Below are 14,843 nucleotides of genomic sequence, written 5' to 3' on the forward strand. Positions count from 1 at the left end.
AAAGACTGAAAGAAGGACATAACAAAATCGTCATTTTGTCATACATAATTCACACTGAATGTTTATTTAATTGCATAATTTTTTATCAGAATGTGGTTTAAGGAAAGATTTGACATGTTTTGCAGCATGTAAAATTCGCACCACCTTGTAGAATTTGTAGAAGAAGAACTACAAGTTTCATGTTTTAAATATAATTAAATATAATATCATGTTATTTTAACAATTTTTTATCGCGATTAATTCTTAATCAGTTTTAATTTAACATTTATTGCAATGAACAATAAATAAAATATATATTTATATTTTATATTATATAAAGTACATTTATAACGTCAGTTCGCAAATTAATAATCAGTTTGTCCCAAAACACTATACATGATCCTCTTGAAGCTGTTACTCTGGTGGATTTTTTCACCGTCGTCATCAAGAATATTTACCTAGAAAAAAATTGTAAATTTCCATTGTAGTTGAATAAAGTGATATCGTTAACAAACTTTATAAACGCTAGGAATTCATAGTAATACAATAATAACTGCACGGGCACTTTACATTTTGAATTTGAATCATTTGAATGAATTATAATTTTTGAATTGGTTTTAAATATTTAAGGAGAACTTTTTTCTGTCACCATAAAATATCTTATTAATTATTTATAAACAAATGTATACGTAGAAATATGCAAGTGACATATACGAATCGACATAAAATTTATGTAAATAATCGTTTGTGATTATAATGTGTTTATAAAAGGTAAACGAATTTCTATATTCATTCAATTTATATAATTACAAAGACTGCCGTGAGTTTATTAAAATTAAAATGTTACAGTTAAACGGTGACACCGAGTGATCTAGCCGCACTCAGCTAGTAAGCATTCCTGTGGCTAGAGTTAATTCTGAGGAATTCCTAACTGCCCTATTTGAAAAAAAGAACTAATTCTGTATTGACATCGTACAGCCTCGAACAAGACTCAAGCTCTAAAGTCTCTTCTAAATTGTTTCAACTTTCAATCTAAGTATGTATGTCTGTGATGTATGAACTTCAACATGTAGACTTTAACGTCGGCCGATTTTACAATCTCACTATATCGTTTCTACCAACTTTACATATGCGTGTACGTACGTATATTCTTTACATGTATGTACATATAACACGGTCAAATGACGTTGATATAAAATCCGAATATGTATTTAAAGTTTTACTTACGTATGGCCCAGCTGGACTTTTTGGTCGAGCGTGGTATATCTGAAAATATTTATTGATCAGACAAGAGTGACGTTTAGATAGTAAGTAGAATTTAACTATTCTATATGCATACCCTATTTTGGTTAACCTTTTGCGGAGAGAAAACACCGGTGCGCGCCGGTTGTCTTACTTCCTGCACTACGTCACCGAGAGCCTCCTCTTGCAGGGCCTTGTAAGCCTCGCTCTTACTCGGGTCGTACTTCACCGGTTTCTTCGAGCTGTACCATTGTATCGCATGTGTACACACGGACTATTTTTAATTCATTTGCCTCGATTTTGTCAGATCGGTTAGCAGCAGCCGGGGTTATATCGCCAATTGTTTGTTCGAGAGCGACTTTCGGACCGCTTCCATGCCCTTTTCATTAATCGAGTCACAAATATGTCTCAACTAAATCTTTGATGCTTTTCTCGAGAATTACATGAGCTGTCAATTCTTACATTTAAGATACTATATTTCACTGATAGGATACAAACAGCTGCTTTTAGCGATACTGATTTGTAATTTTCGAGAATTGCTTCTTGATTGTATGAGTATCAAAATTAGTAAGGCTACTAATTCGCATGAACATTTACTCTGATTAATTATTGATTACTTTCAATGGTACAGCATGCAGAAAAATATATAGTATGGTTATTTTAAGAACTTCCTTTGAAATTTGTTTTTTTCTAGCTTTTCTGTCGATTTTATCGATTTACTTGAAGTCACAACAACAAATTGCAATATGTACGTATCTATGTAGTTATATGCATCACGACCCTATAATTACGATTTATAGATATTAAACTGTAAAGCAAAAGAGTTTGAATCAATAAATACTTTATCGAACGATTGTCAAGAGTTTAATCACGGATCAGTGGCCACGCTCATTTGCCTTATTAAAAAAGAAAGAAAAAAGGACGATAGACAATTTTAAGAGAAAGAAACAATTGTGCGACAAGGAATGTGACCAATGATTCTCGCGAAAACAATAGAATTTGAAACTACTATGGATATACTACGACGTGCGAGAAGCATCGAAAAACGTCTCGAACTGTATATTAATTTGGTTTATTGAATTGCGGCCACACATTCTTCGAGGCGGCGGCTATGGCCTGCTCTTTCAAGATTCTCGCTTGCTCCTGTATTTCCTGTTTCTGTTTCACGAAGGAAAAGTCTATGAAAATGCTGGAAAACAAACAAACTGCACGTGAGTGTTATCCATTGTGAAAAGGAAACAACAGTGGTAAGGACTGACAGCTGCGTTTTCTGTTCTACGTCCATACTCCCGTTCTGATCACGTGCCCGACAGTCTACCACCAATGAATTGATACAACCTTGATTTGCAACTTCCGATTAATGTCCCTCGCACGTAAACTATGGGTCATTTTTTCGATGCATTATTATTCAAGTTATAATTTTAAAATATCCGTTAGTTAATGGCGCCAAGATCATAATTGCTCAGAGTTAATAGTTTGATAAGTATCAGCATCCAGCAAAAATTTAATAGTATTAATGCTAGTAACTTTATTACGCTACTGCAAGCTGTACGACGTATTAATATTTGTTTTATCTATATCTATTTATTACTTACGGTATAGCGGTCGTTTGGCTCTTTATAGTGTCGGCAATATTTTGTTCGGAATAGAGTCCAATTGGTGAGTTAAATTGCTTGTGGACAACCTAAGAATAAAATTGCACGGGATAAAAAATAATAACTGCAGTAACTGTAAATTTATTACGATGGTATTGTTCGTCTAAATCTTTTCTTAAGTCATAAATTTACCACTAAACAAATTGAAAATATGTATTAGTTGGAATTTCATAATTTATCATAATAATGCGTATGTGTATCAGTTATTTAACAACGTTTTAACGTGTATTCAATTAGTTATTTGAAGCTTAATAATAACTTCAGTTACATTATAAAATAGACTTAAAGTTTAGTTAGAAGAGTACCTTGTGGAGATGATATATAAATTTAAATTTAAAAAATCGCTCGATAGGAACAATATACAATTTTAAACAAAACTGTAGATTACATGCCACATAATGATTGTCTTTTACTAAAAGCAAAAGCATATTGTATTGCACGGAAGCAAAAGCGATTTGAGTATAAAGTAATCCAAACCTTTGGAACTTCATTCGGTCCCAAGACACGTTGAAGTACCGTTTCTGCCACCTAATCACATGTTGTACAAAATATATATACAAATTAATATAAAAGTTTGTCCTTTGTTTCAAGCAAATCGAAACATAGGACAGTTTTTCACGCAGTATCGAATAAAGCGTACCTTTTGTTTCATAGCAACTTCGGGATGAGCTTGTTCGTAATGATGCGGTGCCGCTCTGATCATCGGATTGGGATGATGGCGCAAGTAGCATTCTCCAAGCGGAGCATCCTTCTTTATCTTCGCACCTGGCAAGACCAGAGGAGTTGTGCGGTATGGCTAAAAATCGACGCTATCGATAGTATTCGGATCGTGTAATATACTCCTTTATGTTTATCGATTATGAGCGTAACTATTTCAACTGTACCTTAAAATAATGGTACAAAATAAAATAATGATACGAATGGTAAAAATAAGGCACGAGTAAAGTTGTAATTAATCGATAAAAATAATTAACGAATTACGTGTAACGAAAAAAGTGTTTAACGAGCTAAGTAGGCGTGAAATATTCTGCCAGAACGGTGTCAATTACCAACCAACGAAAGCTAAAATAAGCCATTATTAAGAGGCCATGATGACCGATGACACCTCGTTAATTTTCCACACTGTTGCAATAACAACGTGTGGCTTTTATCTTCAAACGCGATTAAAAATATATTTACCGATCATTTCCTCGATATTGATGTGTTATTTTTCCGTAGGTTCTCTATTTACGTCTAATTACTTTTTACGATGACAACTCGTTAAATAACCAAATATCATTACAACGAAGATGATATCTTTGGCCAACTATAGCAACCGGAAATGAACACGCACTGTGAAATATAATGCTCGACCATCGTTAGTTTCAAATGAAAGGTATAGAAAAAGGTATCTAAAATTTTTGGTACTTGGCTCGTATCTGTACAATGAGAAAATTGCACAAAGCCGTGGCGTTACGAACAAAGCGTTTGCCAAGTATTTCCTGCGATTACGTTATCTATCGTTCTGCACGGAGTTTTACGCGGAATTACGAAATTATTAAAAATACAATTGTTACATTTCCACGAATATCAAAGGAAAAGACGAGAAGAACAGAAACCGTGGGCTATAAAGATGTAAGATGATTGTGCTTGCTTGATGTTGTTTGATCGGCTGTCGTCATTGCTAAAAAATGACGAAAATGAGAATGTCAAGTGGAACGATGTAGAAAGAGAGTGAACAGCAGGATAAAGTTACGCGTCGTATTTATAAGACGCGCTTGCAAGAATAGAAGATCGAATTTGAATACAGTCACTATCGACTTTGTGTTTCGAACGAACGACGATTGAACGACCGATGTAACGATCGATGCAACGATCGATGCAATCATGACTTTCATGCAATCATTAATTATATCAAATAACGATTATTTCATTATAAATGGGTCAGAAACATTATCTTAGAGGGTGAGTAACGGTCTCTCTCTCTCTCTCTCTCTCTCTCGAAATAGATGAAGGACCCTAGCCGGCAAAAATAACGTGTACCCCGTCTGCTGCGAAATTTTTCTCCGCCACGATCGATGCTTGTCAACTCTTGATTAATTTTTATTATTGATTTTTTTAATTAAAAAGTTGAAAGCACGATTAAAGCACTTCCATCGAGTATCTACTTATGTCATATACTTATATCATTATTAACTATCCGTCGAAAATATGTCATTTCGGAGAAGGAAGTTGTTTTTACGTCGTTTTATAGAATGTCCCCGAACTAAATTCGGACATACCGAAACAGTTGTTTCGAAAATTGTTTATCGTTTGGCTCGGTAGCGATGCACTGAAACTTGAACTACAACAATGAAAAAACCTTCTAGATTCTGCTGGCAAGGTACACAGAAAAGACAACAAGTGTTCCGATATTTTGTAAATCGAATCACAGTATCTGATAGACTAAATGTCTGGTAAATTAAAATGTTTCTGCATAATCAGCAACGATCCTTTTCCCGTGTATTTCTTTCGCGTTTATTCCCTTAGCCCGTGCTAACGTTTTTGAACGTTGCCGAAATGATATTTTAACGAAGCAAGATGTTTGGAAAGTCAAGAGGACAAGCTGTAAGAGTGTCGTTGTATGACCCTCTTGTGTTTGAGTAACCCAGATCTCATTTACGAAAATAGATTAAGATTCCAATGAATAGTCGGTAACATGCTTACATTCGTTTTATTGCATCGCGTTATTAGTTAGTCATACCCCTGTAATCTTTTTTCGATCGAATTGTTCTTCCCTTCGTTGCATTCGTTCTTAGAGCGTGCACCGTTTCACGATAAGCCGTATGCAAGTTTGTTTGCTTGTCTTTTTCAGTGTCATTAGGGTAGAATCAAGACCTAGCCCTACTTTTACGGAGGGTGTCAAGGTTGGCACTCGACGACGTAATTCAAAATTTAGATCATCTTACGTTACGTGTTCGTTTCTAACGAGCAATAGTCGATTTCGATCGCTAATCCATATCTTTAAATTCTTTATGGAAAAAATGATTACCGTTAAAATATCCGTAAAATATCCGTTCTGAATCAGTGTCGACAGATACGAGAAAAAAATAATACGAGACGGATGAGAGGGAAAACGTTGCGTTAAGAACAACACGGTCTTCTTTCTCGATGCTGTGTTGTTTTATTTTCAACAATGCTAAGATATTTTATCTTTTTAGCTGATGCAAAATGTCAACGAGACGATAAAAATTCTTTTTTTGAATTAAGATCATTCCTGTCCGGCAAGGATCGATAATTCAACAAAAGATGAGAAGAAATTGCACCGCCGTAGTAGCAAAGATCGGATAGATCGGCATAAAGTTCCGATTAATTAAATACTTTAACGATATTATAACGATGGTGAATTATCGATATTCGACGAAACACGGAATAGATTTCCTTTACTTTTAACGACTGATAACTGTTTCGTACCCAAAACACGGCAGCCTCCTCCTCTTTCGGCTGGTGTTCGATGTTGTGACGATAAATGGTCGTGTAAGCCGGCATCGTTTCCTTAATCGAACCGAAGTTCGTATTCCTGCAGCTGCGGTAGCACTCTTAATCGAGAATAGCTTTCTTTTTTCCTCTCTTTCCTCCCGCTTTCACCGAGAAGTTACTTCACTTTTTTCCTGTGGATCTCTCCCTTACGAATATTCGCTAACGCACTGCCTCGTTGCGCGGGCGGCACTAACTCTGGTCTTTTCCACGCGACTCCTCTCGCGCTCTTTCTTCTCCTCTCCACGTATTACCGACGTATCTCGATCGTTCTTACGTTTTATCCTCTTGATCGGCGATATAATTCTCCTGTCAACCTCTGTCAGCTACCGCAACCCTTTTTGTTGCTAGTAGCATTTCCTCTCCAATTTAAAAGTGCCTACCGAAATGATCCTCTCGACGGAATAATTACAACTCGTTAAACGATTAATTTCTATTTCGATTGCCATTTGTATGTATTTTTGATCGATTGTGTCACATCTGGATTCGAACCAAATCCTGAGAAAACTAGAAAATAGGTATTCCTGATCGTTTCAAATGTGAATTATTCTTCGAATCAATGATTCTCGGATTTGTTCCTTCTTTTTTTGTACTTTTTATTTGTACAGTCTGTTTGTTACACACGTCCGTTAATCGGGCGATGTTTTCTTCGATATAACGATCGGTATATCTGCCGACCTTGGACGAATATCCGAAACATCGTGGAAAATGTTTTCCTTGGCTCGGCGTGCCTTTTCATCGCCAGTTTGGTTACTTATCACCAACAAATACAAATGTTTTGTACCGAGTTTCGCTATTGTATTTCCCTTAAAGTAATCATAGGACCACTTCGGAGGAAATCTAATACTCGATGAATCGTTTATCGCATGAACAGAGTATAACCGTTAACATGCACCGTTCTCTTGGAATTTCTCTAAGTTGACATTTTGTTGTTGCAATCGGCAGAACAATAAGAATATGTATTTTCAAGCGGAGACTAGGATCGAAATAGTGTTCCGAAATCGTTCTGGATCGCGTAGTATTGGATCGGAGAGGTGGTTTCGATGCAAAAGCGATATTTATAGCGTGGCAACTGCCTCTACGTGGACTTTCCGGCATCGTGGCGGGCCAACAAAAATATATTCACGCTTCGGACGTCTCGCGAATAAAGGCGTCTTCGTATCACGAAACTACGTACATATATAGCTATTGATTTCCCAAATCTTCCGACACCGTGATTCCATCTGACTAAGTCAGCTGTAATCGTGTCCACGTCGAAATTTTAAGGCGAACGAGGAGAGTAAGAGAATAATCCGGTACTTAGCTAAGAAGACAGAGCGTTACGTAGCGGCTAGCCGTAGTGGTAGCCGTATAAATGGATGGATTAACAACCGGACTAAAAGCTCGACCAAAAGCCAAAGACCAACGAGTAAATACTCTTACCGTTTCGACGAAGTGGTTCGAATCGATCTATGTTTAACGATCATGTACGGATAGCTCGCCCTAAATTCGTTATTAAACGACCGTAAGATCATTTTTCCACTTGAACCGAAATCGAATACATCGTACAGCTTGTTGACATCTTGAGATAGAATGCGGAAATAGCGAATTATGTCCGACAGATATTCTGTCGTTCCACAACTACTCGGTGATCCAACTATGAGTTATTGGGTTTCAAAGCGTTCGAATGACATATTTCGAAACGGTACGTAACTTGCCAAATGCGATATACCGTGTACTTTGAAATACAATAATTTATATTCTAGTCGCACGATATACATATAAATTCATTAGGAAGAACGGTATTACGCGGAGCATGGGGAAGACGATGTCACTTTTTAACAATTATCAAAGTTTCGTCCAGTTGCTCTATTTACTTCTTGTTTCTTTAACTTTATTTCTGTCGAGTCTTTGACGGCACGGAAGCCATAGAAAAAGATACCTAATTTCATAGATAACGATCTCTGTTCTATTTAGCGAATGATTTTGATGTTCCGGCGGATGTGTTTGTTATTTGCTTGTCGATCTTTTTATAGAGTCTTTTGAACGATCGACTTTCCAATTTTATTTATCTGCGAATCTCGAGCAATTTGTCGGGCATCGTCGTGTTCAGAATGTACGGCGGCGACGAAACGTCGTCGAAAAGAGTTACAGGGTGTTGGAAAAGAATTATAAATACATCCAACAATCGCGAAGACGTATCGTTCGCTTCATCTTCGTGGCATTGCATTCGCGGACCAACGAACTACTCTGGAAGTATGAACTAATCAGGCGACGTTTACATTGTCAAATTTAGGAAGAGCTATAGAAGACAATTTTCTTTTTCTTTTGAAGAATCGATGTTGCAATGAAATGCTCCGAGCGAATGGCAATCCGTTCTTACTATTGTCTCCGGGATCATACCGTGTCACGTGGATTCTATTGTTTGTTTAAAATACACTTGCTAAAATTAATTGTCGATGAAATAGAAGCGAGCAAATACTTACATTCGCTTGATCGTTGTTCAAATTGTCGGGCAAGAACGTTCAACATAATATATATCGAACGAGTTTATTACAACAGGACGAACAGCGATGTAGATTGCTTGCTCCTGCGTGTGAATTCGTGTTTCAAAGCGTATCTGCTCAAAGTACCTGCGACAAATTGGCTCTCTCTTCGCGAACTTCGTCGAGATGTTCGTGCGGTAAGTTAAGATGTTCCGGTGAAGATGCAGGCGGCCTGTATTCGTCGATTAAAGGCGGCGGTACGGGGCTCTTCGGTAATTCCGACGGTATTTTCCGTTGTTTAGCTCTATAGCGGAATGGGAAAGTATCTTACTAACGAATCAATATGAAAGAAGTTCCTCTCACGAGAGCTTCCATGATACTTTCGACGATCACTTTCGAACGTCTGAATTTACTACGCGCAAAATAGATTTCGTTTTGGTATCGCGTACAGACGTGGCGTAACGATAACTGAACTTATCGGTGGTTTTCTCTGGCCCTTCTTGATACGATACATCGTTTAAAGGATACGAAGACAGTGCATTTTTCTCATTTACTTTAATTTTGGAAGATTTTCTATGAAACGAAGGATTGGAAAAATTCTATCGTAATTGCAACAAAGAAAGTGATCGTCGAGCTAACGATGATGTTTCTTGATGCGATGAGCTGTCAATCAGGCGCTGCGATTAAAGTATGTATAAAATAAGGTAGGGAGAAGTTTAATACGAAGCGTTAATAGTCGTGTTACGTAGCAGCAGTAGCGTGCCGATAGTAATGCGATAAATCGAACGCATAATAATAAAGGTGGAATTGCTTTCTGACAGACTAGTGACCGCAGCCCTGTCGCCAGTGTTCAACTGGATAATCGGAGATGACGTGGTAATGTTGATACGAGATGCATTCGACGGCTCAGACCTTTCGACCACGAGCCTTATTGATTCAGAGTTTTGAAGAAGATTCTGCGCGTCTACATGCCTCACGTCTCGCGTGTCGTAATCGTCGATTTTCTTGATCACATCACCCCTCTGGAGCGTCTCGTTCTCCGACTGCAAATACAAATTCTATCGTAAGATAACCACGCATCGCTGACGTTCAAAGGCTTGCTATTTGTTAACTAACGTAAGAGAATTCTACGCCCGAGGCATCGCTTTTTAATAATTGAGATAACGTTAGTTTGACTCTCTCTTTCTCTCTCTCTCTCCGACTATGACAATTAAAATAACAGGCATGACATCGGACATTGTAAAGTTGTATTAGTTACATTATCAACAAAATGTTGCTATCAAGCGAATATCAGAAACATAGATGCTGCGATTATCAGTCATTTTATATTCCAACTTATCGCGTGAAAGATGTAAAGACTTGTCGTTTAATTAGAATACGTCAAGTAATATGCAATGATGATTAAACGATAGAAGCATTTGGATAGCGTTCGGATGCGTTTACGATTTCTCTGTGCTGCATTTAATAATCATGTTGGATAGAATGCAGTTGAGGCGATCAAAAAGACGCACAAGATTAGGTCACAAGTGTCAGCTGGACGTGATTACGATTTAACGTATACAGTATAATCTACAGGCATCTTGTACTTGTTCAAAAGCGTGGCAATATTAGGCGGTAGTTAATTGCTTTGCCAATTAAATAAAAATCCGTTTGTAATAAATATTCGTGTATTTTGAATTGGATAGATATCGTTGCGTGTAAGCGGCAACAGCAGCAGCTTGTGTACATTAGAAAATGATCTCCATTCTTTGCTGTTCTCTGTTATAGATAGATAAATGGATTTGCCGCAGATTCAATAATAACCATAAGCTGTACGCATCTAATAGTAAGAGTAGACATGAAAGAAGAACTCACGCGGGTGACGACGATCGGTGTACCCAAATCAGCGCCTCCAGCGATACGTATTCCCCAAGGTTTGCCGGTGCTGGATCTCTTAAGCTTCACGATCACCGTTTGTTTCCTCGTCATGCTCTACTCTGTCTATCAGAACAACGCAATCGCGTGTTTATAACGAACGGAAATCGCAGAGACCGATCGCTGAGTTGAGAATTAAGAGCAAGACGATAACGAAAAAGCACGGGAAAAAGTCAGAGAAACGAAAAGCTTTTCCAATCGAACGAGAAAATTGATAAACTGCGAGATCGTTGAGAAATCTACGACGACTCGAGGCAATATCGAACCCGTGCTCACGCTCCTTACTGGCTAACGAGGACTACTGGCTGCACAGCCACTTTATTTTGACAGGCTTTACTTTTGTGAGCTTAGTTACCCAACTACCGGCTCGCCGCTTCTGCTATTCTGGCCCCATTTCGAATTGGCATACCGTGTGTATTGTTCTGGTCCGACCTGCGCTCATTTCTCTGGCATTTGCGGCCTCCCTACCTTTGCTATGCCTACCGATAGGATCAATGATTGATAGTGCATGAAATTGAATATCACAATATTATAAACTCTTAGTAGTTTTAACCCGCAAACATTATTCTTTCAAAATGATCTTCTCTTTATAAAGTATGCTTTAAACGATGAATGAAAGTCAATATATACTTGTAAAAATAGTTGTAAAAAATATGCTTGTGTAAAAATACTTTAATTATATGATTAATTATATGACACGTCTATAAGGAATCGTCTATAAGGAAAAATGTTGCCGGATATCGAATGAATGTACAGAATTAAACACTGCACGTAAATCATTTATTAAACACATTCATAAATTACAGTGGGTGGTTTCCTTCAAAGTTACAAAGGAAAAATATGCCTGTGGATTGCACAATATAGTCTTTAAAAAAAAAGCGATGCAGGATGAAACATAGTCCATCAGATTACATCATCGTAAATTACAGAGGAGAGAAAATGAAGAAAAATGTAGGATTTGATCAGGCTGCTACATATGTACTCACATAGGTTTCGTAAAAGTTGCCTACGGAAAATTTAAGAGACATCTTCGCCTCAAGCTCTCGAAACTCTCAACCGCACTACTTTCTTCTCTTTTTCACTAATTGTAAGTGATGTCTACGAATACTTGAAAGGGTCTCTTCCTTATGTTGTTTCGATCTAATTGACTGCACCGTGATTAATGAGACTACATCAAGAAAGGAAGAGAAATAGTAAAAGAGAGTACATCAAATAAACCGAGAGGAAGAGATTGTACGTAAGTTTGACTTAAATTAGCAACCTATAGCGCGAAAGGTTAGTCAATCACACTTTTAAGAGTGTACCGTTCTAGTGACTCATTTATCTCGATTTACACGATACTAAGAAAGTATATACATAAACGCCGCATCCATCGGAATGATATCGCATCTAAATTAGTAATATTAATAGCCTGTTATTTGTTAATACCCCGGTAATATCGCTAACTGTTACAAATGAATGCCGATAGGAACGGAGCTAATTGTATGAAGGAGGAAACCTTAAAAATGTTAAATAACTCCACTGTTGACGTAGATAGATTGACGATATACGAATAGATGTTAATGTTGCAAACTGATATACAAATTTAATATAGAATATACATTATTTTTTACAAATTATTTAGTACAATTCTTTCGAGAGATTCAAAAGAGTGTTAAAATTTAGGTCTATGAATATTCTTCGCTAATCGCTCTACTAATTACCATTCGACGAATTTCACTGGTACCAGCGCCAATTTCATATAATTTGGCGTCTCTTAAAAATCTTCCAGTCGGATAATCATTTATGTAGCCATTTCCACCTAAAAGAATTCTTCTATGCATTTCAAGAAACATTTTAAATTAATAAATTTTTATCGGAAATTGACATTATGAATAATTTACCAAGTATCTGAATTGCATTCAATGCAGCATTAGTAGCACACTCGGCTATGTAAAGTATGACCGCGGCACAATCTTTTCGGTTTATATATCCTGCATCGCAAGATCTAGCTACAGAATACAAATAATTTCTACAAACACTTAAACTTGTATACATATTTGCTATTTTTTCCTGAAATATTAATATCAATTTGAACTTTTAGAAATTTCGAGTATAGAACTTGTGAACAAGAAGAAAAACTAATTTTATACTTGGATCATTTGAAATTCTGCTATTCGTTTCCCAAATTGTGTCCTCGTATGTGCATAATCAAATGCCACGTCGCAACAAGCCTGAATAAGTCTAACACGTAACATATCAAAATATAATAACTTTATAAAACTTAATACATTATCTTAATCTAAAATAAAAGATCTTACCCTAAAGGCCCCGCTGATAATGTTAGTCGTTCCAAATCTAGACCGCTAAATAGTACGTAAACGCCTTTGTTTACTTCGCCGAGTATATTTGTAACTGTAATTATTCATTTATGAACAGAATATGTCAAAATCGTATAAGTTATTATTATATATAATTATTATATTATTTTATTATATATAAATTACCAGGAACTTTACAATCTTCGAATACAAGTTCACCAGTGTTGGAACCTCGCATACCTAATTTATCTAACTTTTGAGCAGTACTAAAACCTTCAAAACCTCGTTCTATGATAAATGCCGTAACACCGTGTTGCGGTTTAGCCGCATTTGGATCCGTTTTCGCATAAACGACAAAAGTATCAGCATCGGGGCCATTTGTGATCCAAAATTTATGGCCGTTTAAAATGTAGTAGTCACCCTTTTTTTCGGCTTGCAATTTCATAGAAATTACGTCAGATCCAGATGTCGATTCTGACATCGCAAGTGCCCCGATATGTTCTCCGCTACATAACTATAAAAGGTATATACATAACAAGATTACACGTTAGATATAAATTCGGACATTACCTTTGGTAAATATTTGTACTTTTGCTCTTCCGTCCCATTTCTGTGAATTTGATTAATGCACAAGTTTGAATGAGCGCCATAACTAAGACCTATGGCACCTGATGCCCTGCTCAATTCCTCTATAACGATAATATTATCTAAATACGTACCACCTGTACCACCGTATTCAGATTTTGCTGTTATTCCTAATAAACCTAATTTGCCAAGTTTCTTCCAAAATTCCTGGAAATAATTTCTAAATAATTAATATAGCTAAAACAATATTTCATGCTTCCTTTAATGTTCTCTTACTTACACGGAGGTCGTCGAAATTATTCTTTTTATCGATCTCAGCCGCTTTTGGAGCAAGCTCCTTTTGTGCAAAATTAAATATTAATTGTCGAAGCTACAAAAAGCAAACATGATTTATTTTTATTAATACTCGTATCTGTGTTAATTGAATTCAATAAATGATGTAAATGGAAAAGATCAGACTTCGGTTATAAGATTAACGTAGATTATTAAAAAATGATTTGTTCCAAACATCATTTTAACAATGTTAGTATGTACGTATAATCACTCAATTCGAATTCTATTCTAATTTTACTAACCTCTTTCTGTTCTTTGTCTAGTCCAAAGATATTGTCATCTACTGTATAATATTTTGAAGAATATCTCACATTAAATTTATTATTTAACTTTAAGAACTTCGATAAGAGGGGTCTCATAAATTTATTAGTATAAAACTCCATGTTTTTAAATATTTACTATGGATTTCAGAATTGTGTATATATAAGACTGAAAGGCAACTTTGGCGGTATATATATATATGTATGATAGTTTTCTTATCTACTATTTTACATTTAATCAGTAATACTACTAAATATGTACTAATTAATATATATAAATATATATCAGATATTTTCTTCACAAAATTATATATATTTGTATGTATTTACATAAATAAAATTGTTATCATATTTTCGTTTTAATATTTTATGAAATATTAACATAAATTTTTTGATAATGTATCTAAAAACTAACATAAATTTTACATGTAAAGTAATATGTACATACTTAGAATCTAACATGGCTCGCGCACAGCGCTTACAACTGGCGTATATTATATTACGTTAAATTTGAGTGCACTTTAAACGTAGTTCATATCTAACATCAACATCATAGCAAAATATTACAGTTCACAAATCCATTTTTTTTTCCTATTTTATTTTATTACATACAAT

General features: G+C 35.9%; 2 protein-coding genes and 1 long non-coding RNA gene across 12 annotated transcripts; 1 reads left to right on the forward strand and 2 right to left on the reverse strand.

Annotated features, from left to right (window-relative positions):
* Positions 1-43: 43 nt before the first annotated feature.
* On the reverse strand, positions 44-11,850 carry LOC100646793 (PDZ and LIM domain protein 3). 9 transcript variants are annotated; one of them, XM_020865161.2, is made up of 9 exons: positions 11,737-11,850; positions 9,656-9,879; positions 8,984-9,140; positions 3,517-3,672; positions 3,354-3,404; positions 2,817-2,905; positions 1,319-1,463; positions 1,207-1,245; positions 44-437 (listed from the first exon to the last, which is right to left on the reverse strand). In XM_020865161.2, the coding sequence occupies exons 1-9, from the start codon at positions 11,776-11,778 to the stop codon at positions 345-347; spliced, it is 996 nt and encodes a 331-aa protein (XP_020720820.2). In that variant the 5' UTR covers positions 11,779-11,850; the 3' UTR covers positions 44-344. The 9 variants fall into 9 exon arrangements, 8 of the variants coding, with proteins under 8 accessions (XP_020720820.2, XP_012168254.2, XP_003398527.2 ...); XM_012312864.3 differs by lacking the exon at positions 11,737-11,850 and adding an exon at positions 10,691-10,816 and having other exon boundaries at positions 9,749-9,879; XM_003398479.4 differs by lacking the exon at positions 11,737-11,850 and adding an exon at positions 10,691-10,816.
* LOC125385713 lies at positions 3,672-10,895 on the forward strand. The gene is made up of 2 exons (XR_007225276.1): positions 3,672-4,820; positions 10,604-10,895. It is a non-coding gene; the product is annotated as an uncharacterized LOC125385713 (long non-coding RNA).
* Positions 11,851-12,309: 459 nt separating the features above from the next.
* On the reverse strand, positions 12,310-14,817 carry LOC100646671 (isovaleryl-CoA dehydrogenase, mitochondrial). Of its 2 annotated transcripts, XM_048409058.1 has the most exons (9): positions 14,677-14,817; positions 14,211-14,397; positions 13,916-14,005; positions 13,621-13,842; positions 13,237-13,564; positions 13,051-13,144; positions 12,883-12,973; positions 12,634-12,802; positions 12,310-12,551 (listed from the first exon to the last, which is right to left on the reverse strand). In XM_048409058.1, the coding sequence occupies exons 2-9, from the start codon at positions 14,349-14,351 to the stop codon at positions 12,418-12,420; spliced, it is 1,269 nt and encodes a 422-aa protein (XP_048265015.1). In that variant the 5' UTR covers positions 14,352-14,397; positions 14,677-14,817; the 3' UTR covers positions 12,310-12,417. The 2 variants fall into 2 exon arrangements, with proteins under 2 accessions (XP_048265015.1, XP_003398526.1); XM_003398478.4 differs by lacking the exon at positions 14,677-14,817 and having other exon boundaries at positions 14,211-14,507.
* Between the last annotated feature and the right edge of the window lie 26 nt (positions 14,818-14,843).

The sequence above is a fragment of the Bombus terrestris genome, chromosome 10, assembly GCF_910591885.1.
Source record: "Bombus terrestris chromosome 10, iyBomTerr1.2, whole genome shotgun sequence".
NCBI lineage: Eukaryota > Metazoa > Arthropoda > Insecta > Hymenoptera > Apidae > Bombus > Bombus terrestris.